Source organism: Oryzias melastigma, linkage group LG5 (assembly GCF_002922805.2).
Source record: "Oryzias melastigma strain HK-1 linkage group LG5, ASM292280v2, whole genome shotgun sequence".
Taxonomy (NCBI): Eukaryota; Metazoa; Chordata; class Actinopteri; order Beloniformes; family Adrianichthyidae; genus Oryzias; species Oryzias melastigma.
The window spans coordinates 3,529,745-3,550,712 of NC_050516.1; the positions used below are offsets into that span (position 1 = coordinate 3,529,745).

Here is a 20,968-nt window from a genome sequence, read left to right on the forward strand (position 1 = left end):
CGGCAGTTTCCACGCGCCACACCTGAGTCAGAAGCTGCCGCAGAAACAACAAGAAGTTTGTCCTCTTGGTTTGCTGCAGAGGAAACACAATAGGTACATTATAAAGTGTGTTAAAGTCCTCTGTGCATAAAAGAAAATAGGCTTCTGTTTTGATTGATTTATGACTAAAATTAAGCTTCAAAACATGGTTAAAAAATAATCTGATGTGCACGTGTCGCCCCCAAGAGGCAGGAGAAAGACGGTGCAAATCATCCGCAGTGGCGGATTTAGCAGTTTGGGGGCCCAAGCCAAGAATACCATGGGGCCCCTTTGCAGCAGTTGTATTAAAGGGGCCCTACCATGAAAATTCTACTTTTTGAGGTTTTAAATGCATTAGACAGGGGCAATAAATGACAAAATAGCAATGTGGGGGTGTTTGTTTTGATTTTGGTACTTTTAAAGGATAATGAAATAGTGCTGTTTGTTGAGTAATCCATGGAATATATTCACAAAGCTGTGTAACATACCTCCCATTTCTGGGTGGCCTAGTGGTTAAACTCCCTCGCTAACAGTCAAGAGGTTATCGGTTCGTATCTCACTGGGGGCTTATTTGTTTGTTTCTTTTTTTTTAAATCCCAAAACTGTTCAATTCAGGTAAATAAATGTTGTTAAAAAATAGACAGGGGCAATAAATGTCAAAATAGCAATGTGGGGGGTGTTTGTTTTGATTTTGGTACTTTTAAAGGGTAATCAAATAGTGCAGTTGAAGGCTTAATCCATGGAATGTATGTATCCACGGAGCTGTTATGGGGTAAGATGGCCGTCAGCGACCACGAAGGCCACGGCATCGGAAGGAATTCAGACAGCTCGAGAGACCAAAACAAATGCTGACGTCACGTCAGTGTCAGGATTTGATTGGCTGGATATCGATGTGCTTCTGGATCGACCACTTGCTCTGGTGACACTGTTTGGGCGAAGTTTTTCATTCCGAATTTTTTTATGTCGAATTTCTGACCCATCAAAATTTTGAGTCTCGAAATTAAAAACACATATTTTTTTAAGATAGAAAATATTTTTGGGAGGATAACATTTTGCTGTTTAAGAAGCAATGGTTAAAAAAAATCAGAATAAAAATTCAGGGGAAAAAATTTCAGAGACTGATGGAAGTAAAAAACTTCCATATATGTGCTTCCATCTTTAAAGAAGTTTGGATTATTTTCGTGGGAGAAATACAATGACAGATTTTGTCTGGGATGACGTCATGATGCAGACAGCAGCAGCACGCAGCCGCAGGCGGAGCTTTAGGAATCAAGCCGTTTTATTTCCAGGTAGGGAAAAATTCATGAAATATAACTAATATTTATTTAATATTAAGTTCATCCTAAAGGAAATATAAATCAGATTGTACGTAAAAAATGAATTTAAAAAGAAAATACATTTTACATATTGTGAGTGTAAAAAGTAGTTGTGCTGCTTGTAATGCAAGATCCCTGCCAGCAGGTGGCGGAAGATACCAGATTGTAAACTGCACTTTTCTGTGTTTCAATAAAATAGCAGAAGTGAAGGTGAACATGGAGTTATGGACAACCAATATGTTTTCATTAAGGTGTGTATCTATGTGCTTAGTTTTCCTTTCTGACTGTGCCCCTCCATGCTTTCCCTCCCCACCCTCCATCCGTCTGTTCCACCAATAGAATGTTCTCTTCAGAAACATTTGACTGTTTAGTTTCTCCATACATTTAATGCAAAATGTGTTGCAATGTTTCTTTTTTTTCTAGGGTGTAAAAAATATTTTTACCAAGAGGGGGCAGAGTTGTGCAGAGAGAGGTGAATTTGTCCACAGCAAATTATACAGCAGTTTTTGGATGTCTTTCTCACGCATTTGCTTTCATGTTTTTTATGCAAATTCTCAAGCTGTTTGCTTTGTGAGTGTGAAATAAAAACACACATGTGACTTGACTTGACAAAAAAAAAATAAAATGTCTTTGACTAACAAAGTACATATATGACTTTGCAAATGTTGCAGTGAAACAAAGTCACATTCCGTATGTGTCATAGTCAGACGCACCTTAAAGCAAGAAATGACCAAACCCTGTTTATTTATTGGATTTAAAAAGGTCCTTCCCCAGCAGTATTTTTAATCCACTTTCTAATTCATTTTGCTGCATGTTTACCACTCCCACATAACACTGAGACACGGGAAACAAAAAGAAAAGAAAAGCTTCTAAGTGTTACCAACTCTATGATTGGTTAGACTTCCCACATGGAAATAGAGATTGGTTATCTTCAAGCTGTGCCAATATTATGTTCAAAATTGTCCTGCCTGATGCATGTATCCTAGAGCCACAGAACCAGATATCACAAAATATACCACCACTCCTGTTTTCTTACAATACAAATGTGAAATCCAGCAGGAAAGAACATGAAAAAAAATTAAAAAGACTTTGTAATTTCCTTTAGTGGTTTGGTTCTTCTTGAAACATTAACACAAGTATTTATTTATTTATTTTTGTATTAATATATTAGTAGATAAAATCCAAATAATACAATTAAAATATAAAATTGCAGAAGAATTTACAATTACTTTATTTGTTTGTTTGTTTGTTTTAAATTATTTTTTAAAACAGACATTTTAGGTATATTACTGGTTATAGAAAGCTAGATACTTTTTAGTTCCCCACATAAGATATTTGGGAAAATGTAATAAACTTTATATAAATATGTAGTCTATCTTCAGTTTTAATCATACATTTTACACCGTTTTGGTATTGTACATTTTAAATCTTTAAATTTAAATATTTCTATTGTTACATTTTTTTGCTGAGTAATGGTAGTTAAAGACTATAAACTCCCATTTTATGACGAATGTTTAAGATAGGCTCGTTTAGTAGTTCTGGGCATACCGTGTGGGCGGAGTTCCTTCCATTCTCCCTTGGTTACAATGGTGAAGACGGAAAGCCCGAGGAGACATATCAAGTGCACCTAAAGCAGCGAGACAAGAAAACGCAGCCGGCTCCGAGCGCGGGTGATAGATGACTCGCTGCTGAAAGGGCAGGCGCAGCACACGGCCGGACTGCCTGGTTCTTCCAAAAAAATAGATTTCCTTTTTTTTTTCTTACCCGGTGATAGAGGGATCCAGGACACAATCCCTCTTGTTTCCCTCCACCCTCTTGTTATCCGGCTTTGGGTGCTTGCCCCGCGCAAACCCTCAGGAACGACGCGAAAATGCCTCCAATCGAGAACGACGCAGGGAAGAATGACCTCAAACTGCGAATACAGCAGCTAATCGAGTCCAACCCGGTGATGGTTTTCAGTAAAAGCTCCTGTCCGTTTTGTGTCAGGGTAAGTTTTATCTTTAAACTAATCGATTTGTACTTCTACTCGATCAGAAAACTCGTGTTTCCACCCCTTCACCAAGTTCAAGGCCCCGTCTATTTGCTGGTTTGCTCTAGCTTCAGTCCTCATGCTAACAATATTGCTAACAAAAAACTCATTAAAATACATATTTCTGATCAAATAAATAACTTTGAAAGTTATTAAATTAATCCGAGAGATTATATCACTCATTTTTGAGTCATATAAAGTCGAAATTTCTACAAATAGATGGATGTTTTCTTTGAAAAGTGGCTTACGTAAGTTTCTACTGGCGGCTAATTTTACTTTAAATTGATAATATCTAGTTTAGTTCGCTGGTTCCGCCTGGAGCACCTGCTTCACGCTTTGTAGCAGAAGTAATTCTTTTATAATTATTCTCCCTTTTTTATTAAATAAATTAAAATATCCAAACATGTTAAAGAAAGCATTTAACCTAGCTAATTATTACCAAAGAAAGTTACACAAAGTTGTTAAATTTCCACCCTTTTTTCTGAGCAACCGTGTTGTATTTTTTGTTGTTTTTGTTTGTAGGTGAAGGATTTATTCAAAGAGCTCAAAGTGGAGTGTAACGTGGTGGAGTTGGACCTCATAGGTAAGACCGGTTCTGGTCAGATTCCCACATGATAGTGCCAAGTGTTCTGATGTCCTGACTCCCCTGAACGCACCTGACTGTTGAGGCTTTCATAATGTCTGAAATGATCACTCCTTGAAACCAACCTTGGTCATATACTAGGCCATAAATGTGTTGTAAAACGTGAAAATGGAGACGGATAGCTGAAACAAACCGCTGTGTGAAAACTCTGCATGCTGGTGGACTGAGGAAGTTGTGGTTATCAAATATTTCCCTCAGTCTGTCATTCAGACAGGTTTGGCTTTGTTCTGTTTGTCAGGGTGTCTGCAGCTGTGAAAGGCGGTCAGAGCATTTCTATCTGCAATCTGCCGCATTCTTTACAGAAGGCTATGAGTAAAAAAAAAAAGAAAAAAAAAATCAGTTAAGCCCAGATGGACTTCATCACGGTGACACTCATTCATTTCATCTGGTGTGAAACCAGCTCAGATCCAGATAAGAAACGTTTTCATAACCAGGTTTATGGAGCTTCTACACTGCGGGACTTTGAATGCTCTGATGTAGAAAAAGTGCAAATTGAAAACAGCATTTCTTGCTAAAATAAATGGTTCCATGTATTTTTTTCCATGCTTTAATAAGAAATAAATGTACAATTAAGTCCAATGTTGGTATATCCAAAGAAATGTGGAGTAGTTCAGTTTTATTTTCCTAATGTTATGTTCACACTTGGCTCAGAAACGTGCCGTCATGCAACCACTTTCAATGAAAAGTCTACATGTCAGGGGTCTGCAGAGCCACATGTGGCTGTTTTACCACGTTGTTGTGGCTCTCTGAATACAATAAAAATACAGTTTTTAATTTTAAATGGTAACAAAAGTTTAAAAAAAAATAAATAAGTAGTATAGTGAACAAGTGAGCTCAAACTTTATTCTATCTATTCCCAAAGAGTTGACGAACATCATGTATCAACTCTGCGAGGCTCCTGACAATGATATTAACAATCCATAGAACAGTTTGTAGTTTAACAGTTGAGCTACAACAGGGGGAAAAAACACAAGTAAGCACAACAAAAATGCATGTTCAAGGATTATTTTTGTAAATTTTTCTATTTTTGAACAAACTGAAGTATTTTAGGTACCTATTATTGGTTGAATAACTAGAGTAATGGTCACTGAATTAGCTTTGATTTGATTTTGGTTTATAAGATTTAAGAATTTTTGGCAGAGCTGCAACACAGAGAATAAAGAAAAATAAGCAGTTTTTTTTTTACTCACTACTGACAGTATATTCTCCTAAATTTGCTGCATTGAGATGATACCATAAAACAAGGAAAGTCTTTTATTTTGAAAGGACCGACCATTTGTCAAAAGTTATAAGCCATTTCGTATTTTGAGCAATCCTGCCCCTTTTTCCTTTCCTGTTGCTGAGAGCTCTCTGTTACATGCTTTCCTGCTATCTTATTAGCACATTACAGGTGCAACAAAAGTGGGAAGCTGTATTAAAGCCGTCCACCTGTACAGTTTAGAGCCAGATGCAGCTCAAACAAGAACAAAGACATTCATGGATCTAATCGTCTGCAAGGGGATGAATCGGAATTGGAGCAGGGAGTTTGTAGCTTGCCCAGTGCATTTTCTACTTCAAAAATACATTTTTAGATGTATTTTTTTGTGTGTGCTCCTGATTCACAACAATTTAAAAAAAAAAAACACTCAGAAATACAATTTTAAGCTTATTTCTCTTTATGCATGTCCACCATCCCAGAGAAAAATAAGATGTAAGAGACACCAAAAATATATACAGTATATTTTCTTTCTTTATGTAATGATTAGTTTTTTTTGTTCAGATTATTTTAACAAATAAACATTGCAACACAAAATGTTGTATAGAATCAAACCCCAAACTAGAAATCTCAACTAAAAGATGGATAATCTGACTTGTTTTTAAAACGATTCTATTAAATCAAAACAAGGTAAAATACATCTTTTTAAAATGTACCTTTTTTGGACAAATATTGAGTTTAATAAGAACTTTTTAAGTAAATATCTTATAAATTAGTTCAGTTTATTCAGATAAAAAAAGTAAGAAATTAGTTTAAACAATTTATCTTAAATTACACAATTTCTTATAAACAGACATGTCTTATGTTTCCTTTAACCCTTGAGCACCAGGTTTTGTAAAAACTCGATCCTCATAAGTCATCTGCAGGATGATGTTGGTTACCAGAGTTGCAGATAAATGTTCAAGGATTGCAACAGTTTCTTGGAAAATATCCCAGAAGCCTTTGCTTGCAACCTCTTTTCTGTTCAGACAAGTTTGGTTGTTGAGTCTGTGAAAGCTCTCCTGCTGGAGTCTGTGTGCAAATGCAGGACAAAGTACGAGATTAAAGGGTGTGTATCTGATTATTAAGGTTTTTACATAAAAGTTAAACATTTGACCTTTTTAAAAGTAGCTAGAGCATCTTTTAGTGTCTTTACATCATCCTGCAGATCAGAAATGAAACCTTTTCTGTTTCCGACCATCAAAGAACGAAGCTTTCCTTATTTGTTGGATCAGCTGAGAGCCGACTGTCAGCTCAAACATGTGACTCTCCTCTTCATTGTCCTCAATTATGAACACGTGTCTCCAGACGAGGGAACGAACTACCAGGAGATGCTGCTGGAGATGACCGGACAGAGGACGGTCCCCAACGTCTTCATCAACAAGAAGCACGTCGGCGGCTGTGACAAAACCATGCAGGTGAGGATCAAAGCGACCCCCCCGCCACGGCTGGCTGCTTTGTTAGCGGTTCTGCTACAGCGTTTTATTTTGGCGGGATGTTTCAGGCTCACAAAGATGGCAGCCTGCAGCAGCTCCTGAGCGGACAGGCGGAGGAGAACCAAGACGACCAAGCTTACGACTACGACCTGATCGTCATCGGGGGAGGGTCGGGAGGTCTTGCGTGCTCCAAGGTGACTAGCCCCGCCTACTTTCTTTATCTTAATTCCTCATCAAGCTGCTTGAGTGGACGGTGACTCTGGAACTGCTGTGAACAGGAAGCGGCCAATTTGGGGAAGAAGGTCATGGTGTTGGATTATGTGGAGCCCACCCCTAAAGGAACCACCTGGGGTGAGAGACTTGTTTTCTGATCCTTGAGGATGCACATGGGTCTGAAGTTAACCTCTCCACGCTGGCCGTCAGGTCTGGGAGGAACCTGCGTGAATGTGGGCTGCATTCCTAAGAAGCTGATGCACCAGACGGCGCTGCTGGGCACGGCCTTGGAGGACGCCCGCAAGTTCGGCTGGGAGTTTGACGAGAACGGTGAGGAGCGGCGGGTTTGTGCCGCCTTCTGTTTGCCTCCAGAAATCTGACGTTTTCTTGTCTGCGCTCAGTCAAACATAACTGGGAGACGATGAAGACGGCGGTGAACAACTACATCGGCTCTCTGAACTGGGGCTACCGGGTCGCTCTGAAAGATAAGAACGTCAACTACGTCAACGCCTACGCAGAGTTTCTGGAGCCGCACAAAATCAAGGTGAGCAGATGAAGAGCTTTCCTGGGTCGGCTGGAAACCTGTTCCTGACCGGAGATTCTTAAGCCTCTTATCCCGGTCATGTTCTCTGTTGACATTCTTTAAATGTTAAACTTGTTTCTTTCATTTATTCAGTTTAGTTGGCTGACATTTTTTTGTTTCTCCGTGTTTAAGGAAGCAGTTCTTGATTTGTGCTGCACTTTGTGAACGTTCACTAAGCTGTGTAGCAGTGAGTTTGTGACATTATTGAGGTTCAATCCTACAAATCACAATCTGAGAAACGGCTCTCATGGTGGTTGGTTCCCACAGTGGGATTTGATGGAAAAATCCCAGCATCCGTCTGTTTTAGTTTGAATTTTAAGCTTCAAAGCTGCACTCTTGAGGTTTCGTTGATGTAGTAGGACTTCTTTTTTATTTTATGAAAGACTTTTTATTTTAATTTGTTTTGCTTGAAGAAGTGAAAATGAGTCTTAATTTTTTACAGGCATCTGTGCTGTGGTTGTTTTCAGCCTTGGAACAAACTTATTTATTATTTTTATTTTTTTTTTTTTGTGAAGCAAATAATGGGGCAAAAGTTGATGTTTTATTCATTTTTGGGTATATTTCTTCAGCACGTATAAATAAAAAAGAAAAATCAGAAATGATAAATGATAGAAACAAAGGAACTCGGAACAAATTCACCACATTTATTAAAACTTAATTTTCCTGACATAAGATTTCTGCAGCTAAAGCTGCACTTGATGTTCAGTGTGTTTTGTTAAATCCGGAATCTTGTTTTTTTGTTTTTTTTTTCTTTTCTGCCAGGCGACCAACAAAAGAAAGAAGGAGACGTTTTACACGGCAGCAAAGTTTGTCCTGGCGACGGGTGAGAGGCCGCGTTATCTGGACATCCCTGGAGACCGAGAATACTGCATCACCAGGTGAGGGGACAAGTGAGGACGGCCCACCTTTCCAACTAGTTTAAGAGCCACAAATGACAAATATTTTCTGCACTTTTGTTTTTTTGTTAATTTGACTCCAGGTGCGCAGCAGCTTCTGAAACTAAAGATCAACACACAGTTCTGTAACTCTAAAACATTTTTTTTCCCAGTGACGACCTTTTCTCGTTGCCTTACTGTCCCGGGAAGACTCTGGTCATCGGGGCTTCCTACGTGGCCTTGGAGTGCGGCGGCTTCCTGGCCGGGCTCGGCCTGGACGTCACCATCATGGTGCGCTCCATTCTGCTGCGAGGGTTCGACCAGGACATGGCCAACCGGGCCGGCGAGTACATGGAGGGCCACGGCGTGAAGTTCATCCGCAAGTTTGTCCCCGTGAAGGTTCGTCGGTGCACGTCCTGAAGGCCTTTCAGTCGTCTTCAAACCTGCTGAATTTATGGTTGCTGTGACAGATCGAAGAGCTGGAGGCCGGATCTCCTGGCAGACTGAAGGTGACGGCCAAATCCACAGAGACCGACGAGATCATCGAGGGCGAGTACAACACCGTACGTCTTCATCATTTGTAATCTGCACTTGGATCAGGAGAAAAACATGCAAATTAGACGGCCTCGTCCATTTTTCATTCACATAATGTTCTAATTCAACTGTTTACTTCGCTTAAAAAATGCGACTCATCTGTGATGTTTTAGGAAAAATAAACTTATAATTAAACTCCAGCCACGATAGGATCAGCTTTTCTGACCCATTCTGGTCCTCAGGTTCTGATCGCCGTCGGGAGGAACGCGTGCACGGATAAGATCGGTCTGGACAAGGCGGGCGTCAGAGTGAACCCAAAGTAAGTTCCCATCCTGTCGTGTCTCAGCCTTGAGCTGAGTGTGCAGTCACGGTGACTCAGCACTTCTAATGGGGGGGCTGGTGTTTGGGAAGGGGGAGATAAGGGGGCTGTTGTTGTTTTTGCTGCATTTGTTAGCAGGATATTCAAAAATGGCTTTTCAGCTTTGCTGGAAATCAATATTGAGCACATCTTGAAGTTTGGTGGCTGTTTTATCAAAGAAATGCAGCTGGTTCTATTTTACCGGCAGGGGGGATGGGGGGGTTGGACTGCACATGCTCAGTTCAGACCCCTCTGAGTCACAGGTTCTGGTCTCATGACCGGTGTAGCGGACATGGAACCGAAGCTGCTGCAGAGTTGAACATTGGCGCCGCAGCTGCTGAGCGGCTCAGCTTGACCTTTGACCCGGCCCAGCTTTGATGTGGAGCAGCAGCCCTGATTAAAGGCTCATGAGCACAAAGGCAGCCAGTTTAACCTGTGACTCGCTTTCTCTTTTGTCTTGAACTCTTGAACCGTATCAGCTTCATCTCTGCTCGTCCTCACCTGAGTCGTCGTCACGGTCAGGCGCCGTTTGTTCACAACAAAGTTTTGATAAATCAAACTGAACTTTGACATTTTGGACCCTATTCACCATTCTGCTGCCTGAAAGATGGTTCAAATATTTTTAAGTTACACTTGCATTAGTATTTTATTTCTATTTTTTGTGAGATTTATTTTTTTTTAAATCCAGTAATTACTTGTTCCTCTTTCTTATATATTGAATCTTTGTAGCCAAAAATTGTTTATTGGATGCATTTAGAACTTTGAAGATTTAAGCACAATGTAAAAACATGCTTTACTCCTTTATGGAATTGATTAAATTGAGATTCATAAAATCATGGCTTTAATTCTGCATGCCTGACCCTATCAATAGAATAGAAAATATAATAATTATTATTATTTTTAAAGCTTGTTCCTTTGTCAGTTCTGTGTAAAACTCAGCAAGTGTCGTCAGTTAAAAGCTTCTTAAAGAAAAGGTCAACTGTATTTATGAATGAAAGATAAACAAAGTCCAGACTGCTTTCTTTTCTTTTTTTTAAATTTAAAACTTTACTCTTAATGATGGAAGTTACGAAACACAAGTTCTTTATGAAAGCAAGAAGTTCAGGAAAAGATAAAAGAAAAGTGACTTAAGATTTTGATATTTTTAGGAGAAAATTTGGAACAGTTGAGGATAAAATTCCTAAAATCTTGTGATTAAAACTTGTTGTAGTTAAGTGTTCAGACTCATTTTTAATTCAGAATTCAAACTCAAGCCTTAATGGATGACTGTTTTTACTGATTTGCAGAATTTTAACTGTGAAGCTACGTACAAAAGAGGTATTTGACGTGTGTTCTTGAATGCGCATTTACCCTTCAGTGTTCACACTGGATGGACGAGAAGGGGCTTAAACCGATGCAAATTTTGCAACACTTCCTTAAGGCTTTTTCTTTCACATCTCTGTTCCGATCTGACAGATTTGGGGTCACAATTCCGTCCAGGCACAAACCACAATTATTGATTTCTCATCTGCAGTTTTCAAACTATTGGAACTTCAGTGAATCACTAACAAGTCAGAGTTCCTGATTTAACTTGCAATGTGCGTTCAATGGCTGCACGTTTTGTACATGGAGCCTGAAAATGGTCATAAAGGCATAAAACTTGACTTTTTTTTTTTTTTTTGGAGTTGTAGCTTTAAAATATCTGTAGAACTCCTCCGAGGTTTTGTCCGAACTCTCTCACCACTCTGTGCACTATAAAGTTCACCATTTTGTCAGGGTGTCCAAATGCACAATTCCAAAATCCAGTCCCCTGGAAATTACCCATAAGTCTTGGCGAACAACCAGTGTATTGATACTCTCTAGATTGCTAATATGGACCATAATGCATTGAATTTGAATTATTTATTTTAAATGTAGTTTTTATTAACCATCCAAGGTTTCTTCATCAGAACACAGTGGGTTTAGAAATGATCTTCGTAAAATGTTCATATTTAGTAAGTGTTTACTTTTACAAATGGTTGGCGTCAATTTCAGCAGTAAAAAAATGCACTGAGCATGTGTTTGAGTTACGTTAAGACACGGGGCACACTAGTGTTTTAGAGTTTAGTGAGTGGTGAGGGAATTTGGACACGGTCATTATCAGCCGTGAACCAGGTTTGCTAAATTCTGCAGAAACGGCTCTGAACCTCTCCTTGTTTTCTTTAAGGAATGGAAAAATTCCAGTCAACGATGAAGAGCAGACCAACGTGCCTCACATCTACGCCATCGGAGACATCCTGGAGGGTAAATGGGAGCTGACGCCCGTAGCCATCCAGGCAGGAAAGCTGCTGGCACGCCGCCTCTACGGGAATTCAACACTCAAGGTAAATCAGCAGATTTGTATTTTTTTTTTTTTTTATAAGTGCTGACAGGTATTAAATATCTGTCATGAACCGTGAAGTGACTGTTTGTGCTCCTACAGTGCGACTACATCAACGTTCCCACCACCGTCTTCACCCCGATGGAGTACGGCTCCTGCGGCCTGCCTGAGGAGAGAGCCGTGGAGCTGTACGGACTGGAGAACATCGAGGTAACTGAAACATTCATGACAGATCGGGTTCAGCAGACGACACGTCGCTATCACAAAGACGCTGCCAACACCCTGATGGTTTTGCATTGTGTTGATGTTTTATCATCGATACACTTCTGTTTTTATTATGCAGAGAAGCTCTTTATGGTTTTTATCTATCGATACACTTCACCTGCTGATCTGACCAAATGATGCCCTCTGATAAGTTCCCTTTGATCTATCATCCTGGTATCATTTGCTAATTATCCCATTGGCCTATAATACAACTTTTTTTTAAACAACAAATTCAGTTGTTTTACATCATTTTAATACATGTTAAATCCTCTCGGTTGCAGATTTCCAACAGCTAAATGCTAACTACCTGATTACTCCACATTCATATTTTATGAGCCTTTTTAAATTAGGAGTACCTCTGTAGGACTTGGTTGTGCATTAGCAACAAAAAGTTTCATGTCCAAAGTTTGAATACATGTCCAAATGTTGCAAATCTGCAACATCTCAGAGCTCATTGGATGTGAAGGTCTTGCTCAAAAGTCAGAATTCTATATTACTAAGCCATAGGATAATTTTCTGTTTGTCTGTGAATGTCTGTGGGCTGAAAATGGATAAACCTGTAGGGGCTTCACAGTTGGCCTTTAAGACTTGATGAGCCTGTAGAGCAAAAATGTTCATGAATATTTTTTCTACGGGTATGCTGCGTGCGAGTAGTAAGGGTGAAAGGTGAAGTAAGTGAGACAAAGGCTAGTTTTATGGAATTTTAGACCCATATGACCCCACCCTTATATGGATGTGTGATCCCTCCCATGAAAAAGGTGGACAGGATTTCATGTGGGCGGGGACAACTTCAACATTAGTTAATATGGAGATTTGATAAAAGATGAAATCCCCTAAGATGTTCATAAACCTGAAATGGGAAAGAAACTGGTATCAATTAATTAATTAATTTATTAAACAGGATCAGATTGAAAATAATTGGGCCTGACTCTGTTTAAAAACTGGTTTTCAACGCAAATAACTGAAGACATCCAACATGCATACCAAGACAAAACAGAACAATCATACAAACATCATTGATGTTTCTATCATGAAAGTCTGTTTGAAATCAAAGCAAATTTAGTCTTTCATCTTTACCTTCAATCACACCTTTCATCTCATCCAGGTGTACCACACTCTGTTCTGGCCTCTGGAATTCACAGTTCCCAACAGAGACAACAACAAGTGCTACAGCAAGATCATCTGCAACAAACTCGACAACGTACGTTCTTTCACTTTTACCACTTTTTCACCACAACTGCTGCTTTCTCTTTTTCTGTACAAGTTGACGTGTGGATGATGGTTATAAAACTCGCTGTTTCAGGAGCGAGTTATTGGGTTCCATTATCTGGGCCCAAATGCAGGGGAGGTGACTCAGGGCTTCGGCGCCGCCATGAAGTGCGGCATCACAAAGGATCAGCTGGACGGCACCATCGGCATTCACCCCACCTGTGCTGAGGTAGAGCAACTCTTTAACTTTTTACATCCGGACCTTTAAGCTCCAGTGTAGACGTTCTTTCAACTACTGTAACTCTTCAACCCGATCAAAGGCCTTTCTCATTGTTGCCATGGCAGCCATACCCAGTAATATGAAGTTCACACAGCCTCAACATAAGAATTGGTTGAACCCGTTGTAGACTTTTTGGAGTTGTGAGGAGTGAGACTCCATAGCAACGACTTGTTTTACTGCTTCAGCTTCTGCTCCACCTAAACTTTAGGGCCCACAGTTGCAATAATTGAATAATTGACAAAAGTAATTCAGACCATTTCCAAATCTGCAAAAACATCTTGATTTGACATCTGTGGGCCAGTGAGACTGAGAAGTGGAGATGATCTGGCTCTGCCAATAAGAACATTTTTTAGCTCTTATTTTGAAGGAAATTTAGATGTACAGATTTATCCATCTTTATACAAGGAATAAGTGAACTTGTATTTTTTTTAACAATAATGTACAAATCTTGAGTCTTGTAATGTTTTGTTTGGTACTTTTGGGCCTTTAGATGTCTAATCTGTTCTAAAGGAAATATTGGCTTGGATCAAAAGTTGTGGGCGGAGCCAGCATAATTTTCATTTGCTGGGAAAAAGAATGAAAACTTTCCCTTTGACTTCTACAAACAAGTTTCTATGCATTCCTCATCAGCTGTCTAAAAAAAAACAATTGCAATGAAGCTGCTGCTTCAGGTTTAGACAAGTTGTGTTGTGGCTTCTTTTGGGTCAGAACCACTTGCTGGGTTTCGTCTCTGCTTCAGTTGTGGAATCCATTTTGACTTGTTGAAGCTTCTGCTTATAAATCAGTCACTCCAGTATGTGTCAACCGTACCGACTGAGAACAGGAAGGAGTAAAAGTGGTGAAACCGTCCAGTTTTACAGGAATCACTGTTGTAGGAGGATGTTGGTTCAATTTCCTGTGTTTTTGTTTTGTAATCAATGTTGAGTGTAGACATTAAGCTGTTGACGTCTTTATGTTCTCTGGGTTTTCCTTTTCCATGTCACATGTCCATTTAAGATGAACACAAACAGCATTAATGGTTTGAGAGTTAATTATTTGTTGTTTAAAGCGTTCCCATTGTTCGTTTTAATTACAGTATTTTCTGCGGTATAAGGTGCACCTAAAAGCCTTTATTGTATTCAAAAAACCGATGGTGTGCCTTCTAATCCAGAGTGACCTATATATGGATTTATTCTGGTTGTGTTTTCTGATTTTCAGAGGTACGCGACACTGTCAGAATGTTGGCATGTGTTTTTTACCAGTTACAAACAAGGTTGGGTGTTATTGTAAATATGCTAACGTGGCTAACATGTAGCAGTTTTGGACTTATGTTTTTTTCTTTTTTTGTATGTGTCACAAACAAGGTTGGGAGTTAATAGTGTGGTGAATATACCAACGCAGCTAATGTGTATATTTTTCTTAATTTATTTATTTTTGTTACCGTCAAGGTTGGGAGTTAACATGGCCACAGTAGTCTTTGTTTTAGCGGCATCAGTCTATTTTAATGTCTTTCAAACGAGGTTGAGAGTTGCAGGTATGGTTGTGATTGTGAAAAAGCTAACGCGGCTAGCACGTTTATCGCAGCTCGGCGCTTGTTGCATAAAACAAGTTCTAATACTACTGTGAACACAGTAAAGTGTGATAAGTTAAAAAATAGACCATTCATTGACAGTGCGCCTCATAATCCAGTGCGTCTTAAAGTGCGATATATAATGGTATGATTTTGCCATTTTAAGCCCAAATCAGAAAACCTGTTGTTTTCTTGGACATAGTTTCTACAGAGTCAGAGAAGTTCATTAGAAATTTTCCTCTGAGTTGGGGGCGGGGCCATTGGCATGTAGCACCTAACCATCACCCTTAACTGAGAGCTCTCAAACCCCTCAAGAAGATGTAAAGGGGAAAAAAAACACGATTTTCTTCAAATGAATTGTTTTAAATCTGCGTTCTTGTTTTCTGCTCCTTCAGGTCTTCACCACTCTGCAGGTGACGAAGAGCTCCGGTGCAGACATCAAACAGGCCGGCTGCTGAGGTTAAACCCCGCTCGTTTAGCGAGTTGCTCTGCCGTTACACTCTCCGGTCTCCCAGTCGGCCTTAAAGCCTCGCCTCGCCTCAACATCCGAGTTTACAGCGCCGGCGTTTCTCAGGACTAGCGAGGCCGGCCCAAAGATGCGCGAGGCTCAGAGAGTTTGACGTGGAGGGCAGCTCGCTGAACAGCGGGGTCACTCTGCCTGCTGGGCTTCAGCGGCGTGTTCTCAGAGGAGCACCAGCACACGCCGTGTGTTCTGGTGCTGTTTGTGACGTCCTGGCTCGTAACCTGCAGCACTGAGGAGAGCCAGGATCGATGTCCCTCTGGAGAAACACCCGATGGAGGCCCAGACCCTTCGTCCAACAGCCCCCCCCACCCAGCTGTATCCAACCACTGCTTACACAGACTGAAGGCTAGCTTCCGCACAAACAGGATTTGATTGGACACAAGGCTCTGATGTCCTCATCATTCCACATATCGGCTGTCCCAGATTTGAGATCATCTCTGTATTTATCTTTGCTGTGTTGGTCTGCAGACTTCACGGTCTTTGAAGTCCCAATCTTTTTACTGTTAATTTAACTCATCAGTTGCAGCTTCTTTCTGTCTCTCCGTGTTGTATATAAGAATATTTAGTATTCTGATTACTATCAGTGAGATGTTTGTTGCTTTTCAAAGCTCTGTACTTTTTTTTTTTTTTCTTTTCTCCTCTCAACAGTTAATAAAGAATAAACTCTTCATCTTTTTGTTTTATTGTCTGATTTTGATTTTAGATAAAGCTAACAAACACATTTAAGGCAAATTTGGATAAAGAAAGTTTGCGTGGAAAAGCTCATTAGGTTGGTTGAAACGGTGACTGTATATAGAGAAATGGACCGAGTGAGTGTGATGTCATTCACAGAAAATGGCTTACTGCCATCTCCATGAGATGAAGGCAATTCAGTCGCCGTTTATTCCCCCAAATATGAACGCTGCCATCATAGAGCCAGACAATTTCATTAGGCAATGATTGAGTTGTTTCCATGGCAACCACTCTTATCCATCAGGAATGAGCCTGTTGTGAGGCCACGCCCCTACTACTTGAAAGTAGCTACACAAACTGTAAAATGTACTGAACATTTGATGTTAGACTGCAAACTTTTGAGTCATCTGATTGAATCACTTTAACCACTGAAAAACATGGAAAAAAATTAGGATTAGCATGAAAATATAAAGTATCCGAGCATACACGGTTATCAGACAAAAAAGACTGAGTCATATCTTTATTTCTCAAGAGAGGTTTCTGAGATTTTGGATTCTTGGAACCAGTGAGCTCCTCCTGTTAAGAACGCCAGGGGAGAGGGGTCACTCACTCCAGATCTCATATACAGTCTATGGTTGAAACTTCAAAGAACCACATGTTAAAAAGAGAAGACGGTGAGGAGTGACGAACTGACCAATAAAATTGGATGAGTAAGAGCCATTGTTGACAGCTCAAGTTAAAGATTACTGTGACAGCTCACCTTAAGAGGCTGAAAAGTGGTCTACATGACAGATAAAGATGAAAACCAGAATTAGGAAACATCTGAATGTTCCCTACGGTTATGTTCAAATTCCCTCTCTACTTTATGCACCATGTGTCATTTTATAGAGCTGTCCAAATCTAAAATTCTAAAATCCAGGGCCCTAGAAATTTCCCAGAAGTCTCTGCAAAAAGACAGTTTGCATTGATGCTCACTACATTGGTGAACTCTTGTAATGCCTTGCATTTGAGCAATGTTTCACATGAAAATAAGGTATTTTATTTATTTTTTATAATTCATCTAAGTTTTCCTCTTTAAATTCATAGTCTTCATAAAATGTTTACATTTGATTAGGTTTTTACTTCTGTATATCAATGACGTTATATTTGTCTTTGCTTTAAAAATCCAGGGCGCTAAACAATCTTGCTCACAAATGATTGTCTTTAGAAAACTGCAGCTCACGAGGAACTTTAAAAATAGACAGGATGATGCTCTGTAAATGGACAGCTAAGCGGATCAGAACCCAACTCCATTGAATTCAGCAGCCCATTCATATCACCAACATCAGAGAGCCCAGCAGGGATAATAGCCTCCCTTCCTCGGTGGCTCTGCGGGACTATTCAGCCCACATAAGTGGATCTCCTGATCAATAGCATCCAGGCTGGTGTGAAGGCTTTGTTTGTTCCAGCACGTCGGAAAAACCCTGTCACCTGCACCCGTCGCCATGACGACCTGCACTTTGATGAGTTTTAGTTCACTAATAACCGCTCGATTGAAGACAATCAGTGAGTGGGATCAGATAATGGATTCAATCCTGTTTGCTGTGCTACTAAATATGGACAGAGGTTTGCTGTAGGGCAGGATGTACGGAACGGCAGGAGTGCCAAAAAAAAAAAAGAAATCCATTTTGAATTTTCAAAATATTGATAATTAAAAAAAAATAGATCAATAACAAATTTTATTTTTATAGATTTTTTTAACTGAAAAAGAAATATATTTTTATTAAAAGCATATATTAACATTTTTTGTTTTGCGTTGCTTTTGCTATAATTCTTTCCACATTTTAGCTGTTTTTTCTTAAATAAAGTTACTCATTTTTTTATGAAATTGGAAAGTTGTCGCCTGTTGTTGTTTTGACCTGTGATGTCACTGTTTTAGTAATTTGATGTCTTTTGTTTATTTCTGTGTTTAATTCAGCATTTTTAGTGTGTAAAGTCGATTGTATTTCTGTTGATTAGTTTAGCAGCTTTGTAAAAAAATATTTCTTAGCATCTTTTTTATTTATAACTTCAGCTTTTGTGATGTTTTTTGTTTGTTTGTTTGTCTCTGGAACTTTGGATCCTTTCTAAGATGTTTTATATCCGTTCTGCTTCATTTGTCCTTAATTTATCTTTAGGATTCTCTCATCTAAATTTTTGTTCATATATTTTAACAAAAATCTGTTAAAGCATGAAAACATTTCAAAATTATATTATAAATATAAATGATTAAAAAATGTAAATTCTAAACAACAAACATTTTTTTTTTCATTTTAGATAATATTTTTTTCCATAAATAATAACACTTTTTTAAATAAAAAGTGAAAAAAAGCAGATTTTTGTTTGACCGCTGTCCCAACAGGAAGTGTGAAATAGTGAACTAAACAAAATGAGAATGCATTAATGACTTCACTTCACTTTTCTTTTTTTTCTCTTTTTTTTTTTAAATCAGCCGTCAGCTCATCCCAGCTGACACATGAGAACCAGGAATCCTCGAGGAAGTTGTCAGGAGGAATCCGAAGCCGTTCCTGACACGGTTTACTCACCGAAGACTCAAAGTTCATTCTCCATATCACAGTGACTTGCTGGTTTCCACACACATCAGCAGGAAGCGCTGGTAAAATCCCAGCTATTGTAATCCCAGCTCATTTGACTGAACGTCGTGCTCCCACGAGGAACTACAGCGCCTTTTCTGCTAAATATTAACCCAAACAAAATGAGCTCAAGTGAGTCACTATGAATGTATTTGTGGAGTACAACGACAAACAGTTATTCAAACAGTTTCTGATTAATTTTTATTTGCATTTCCAAAACACTGACTTGCAGTCTGTGCTAGTTTTCCTAGGAAACTCATCCCTTATTTCCTGTTGGAGATTAACAGAGATACAACCTATAGAAATCATTTACTCAAGCAGTGGTGGACCTAGAAGTTGGAGGCCCTGAGCGAACAATAAGACCTTCATTCTATTTGTCAGAATAAATGGTCTTGTTCTGATACATTTTTTTTAAACATCTTTTTGCTAATCCTAATTTTTTTTCTGTTATTTTATTCTGAAGTTATAAACTGACCAATCAGATGCCTCAGTAAAGGCATTTTCACATGAGCGGCCTTACGTCATCTCAGTGATTTTATTTTCATTTATTATGACAGAGTCAAATGATGATGGCCATGAGTCAAGCAGGGAGGGCCTGGGTCCCACTTTTAGAGTATTTAGTATGACTCTATCATGGATTTGAATTTACATCTTTCCAGTCTCAGTGGAAAGAACTGTTTTGTTTAAATTGTTTTGCTTAAAAATCTCTAAGTCATATTTCTACTTTCATAGAAATTACATTAGCATAACAATTACATTTTTATTTGAGATAGGTGAGAACCACCTCTGTTAAACAAAGGTAAATGCATACATATTAGTTTAATGGAAATTTTCTGCAGTTTTGGAAATGTGGTTGGTTTTATTATAATTAATATTTAAATTAAGCACAGAAAAAAAGTATTCATGTGCTTTTAAAGTGGATTTTTGTTGACAACATGTACAGTATAATAAATAAATAAATTGCAATTTGTCTTCTAGATATTTACTTTTGCTCTGATTTCTGTCATATTCTGTCAGCTGATATTTAATATGCTTTTATTATATATTTTTATAGTGTTCTTGAGTTTCTTGAAAGGTACTTTCAAACACCATTGATTATTATTGTTTCTTCAAACACCTCTGAAAGATTAATCTTTTTCTAGCATAATAATAGATTTAAAGGTATTTCAGGGACTGAAATGCTTCTTTATTTGTGTTGTGTTTTTTTCATAAATGTTTTAGTGATCAGTTTCTTCCGTGAGTTCTGTCATTAACAGATCTGACAGAACTGTCATTGACAGGCAGTTCTTCTTTATTCTATACATATTTTTTGTTTGTTGTTTTGTCTGGAGAGCACCAAGGTTTTCGTTGTGTCATGAGCTCCTTGTGTAACAATGACAATAAAAGGATTCTGATTCTGACCTGCAGGGGGCAGCCTTGTCCCACAAACAGAGACTCAGTGAAAGCTGAATCATTGTGGCGACACCTATGGGCTATATTTATGTTATGTATATATCCTTGTAATTTATTTGCTTTTTACTGGTAAAAGAAAGTGATATTATATAGCTATTTGTTTGAGAACTGTGAACTTGTACCTTCCCACCCATTTAAAATGAATATTTTAGATGCAGTACTGCAGTTTATGACCAGCAGAGGGCACTGTCCCGTTGGGTTTAATAGAAGAGGCAAAGATTGGCGGATTCATATCAGCCTCAGTTACACAGACGCACTTTTATGATTTTTATAGAGATGCAACAACTTTTGTGATGATTTATGAAAGATAAAAAAATAAAATAAAATAAAATTAGAATGTAACAATAAAGTTACAAAACAAGAAGAACAAGAAAAATGCGAGTACTTGTTTTGTTGGAAGAAGAAGAAATTCTACTCTCATCTGATGTTACTTTTATGCAAGTATTTGACTTCCTTTTATTCTTAATAGTAAGTACAGGTATTTATTTTAAGAAACCATACATTTTTAATCAAGCTGACTAATATATGTGTCAATTTTTATGTCTCTGGGTCAACTTATGTATTATGTCAGATGAAATTTCACATTTTTGTTAAATATATTTTAGTTTTGTGCTGACTGAAAAAATAAATTTAAACTTGTATCAAATCTGGTTAAAGAATTTTTAGGATATGATGAATAAGTGATGAGCTGATAATTCCTGTCTGATCACCCAGAAGAATCTGGATTAAAAGTTCAAAAGAAAACAAAGTGCTTGACCATTTTCAATTTTTTTTACACAAATATCATTTATCCAGCTGGAAAAGAGGGGGGCGGGGGTGGGACGAAGAAA

General features: G+C 38.6%; 1 protein-coding gene across 1 annotated transcript; it reads left to right on the forward strand.

Moving 5' to 3' along the window:
• Nucleotides 1-2,974: 2,974 nt before the first annotated feature.
• On the forward strand, nt 2,975-16,070 carry txnrd3 (thioredoxin reductase 3). The gene is made up of 16 exons (XM_024269847.2): nt 2,975-3,321; nt 3,886-3,946; nt 6,549-6,658; nt 6,745-6,870; nt 6,955-7,027; nt 7,100-7,219; nt 7,291-7,433; nt 8,235-8,350; nt 8,521-8,746; nt 8,818-8,910; nt 9,124-9,200; nt 11,425-11,581; nt 11,680-11,787; nt 12,947-13,042; nt 13,145-13,279; nt 15,275-16,070. Exons 1-16 carry the CDS (start codon nt 3,205-3,207, stop codon nt 15,335-15,337), a joined length of 1,821 nt encoding a protein of 606 aa, XP_024125615.1. The 5' UTR covers nt 2,975-3,204; the 3' UTR covers nt 15,338-16,070.
• Nucleotides 16,071-20,968: the final 4,898 nt, after the last annotated feature.

What these genes read in the sequence shown, in the direction of transcription:
- txnrd3 (XM_024269847.2), top strand. Translation starts at nt 3,205, where the DNA reads ATGCCTCCAATCGAGAACGACGCAGGGAAGAATGACCTCAAACTGCGA. An exon ending in GAGGTCTTGCGTGCTCCAAG is followed by an intron (nt 6,871 to 6,954) that starts GTGACTAGCCCC and finishes TGCTGTGAACAG; the next exon opens with GAAGCGGCCAATTTGGGGAA. An exon ending in TCGAGGGCGAGTACAACACC is followed by an intron (nt 8,911 to 9,123) that starts GTACGTCTTCAT and finishes TCTGGTCCTCAG; the next exon opens with GTTCTGATCGCCGTCGGGAG.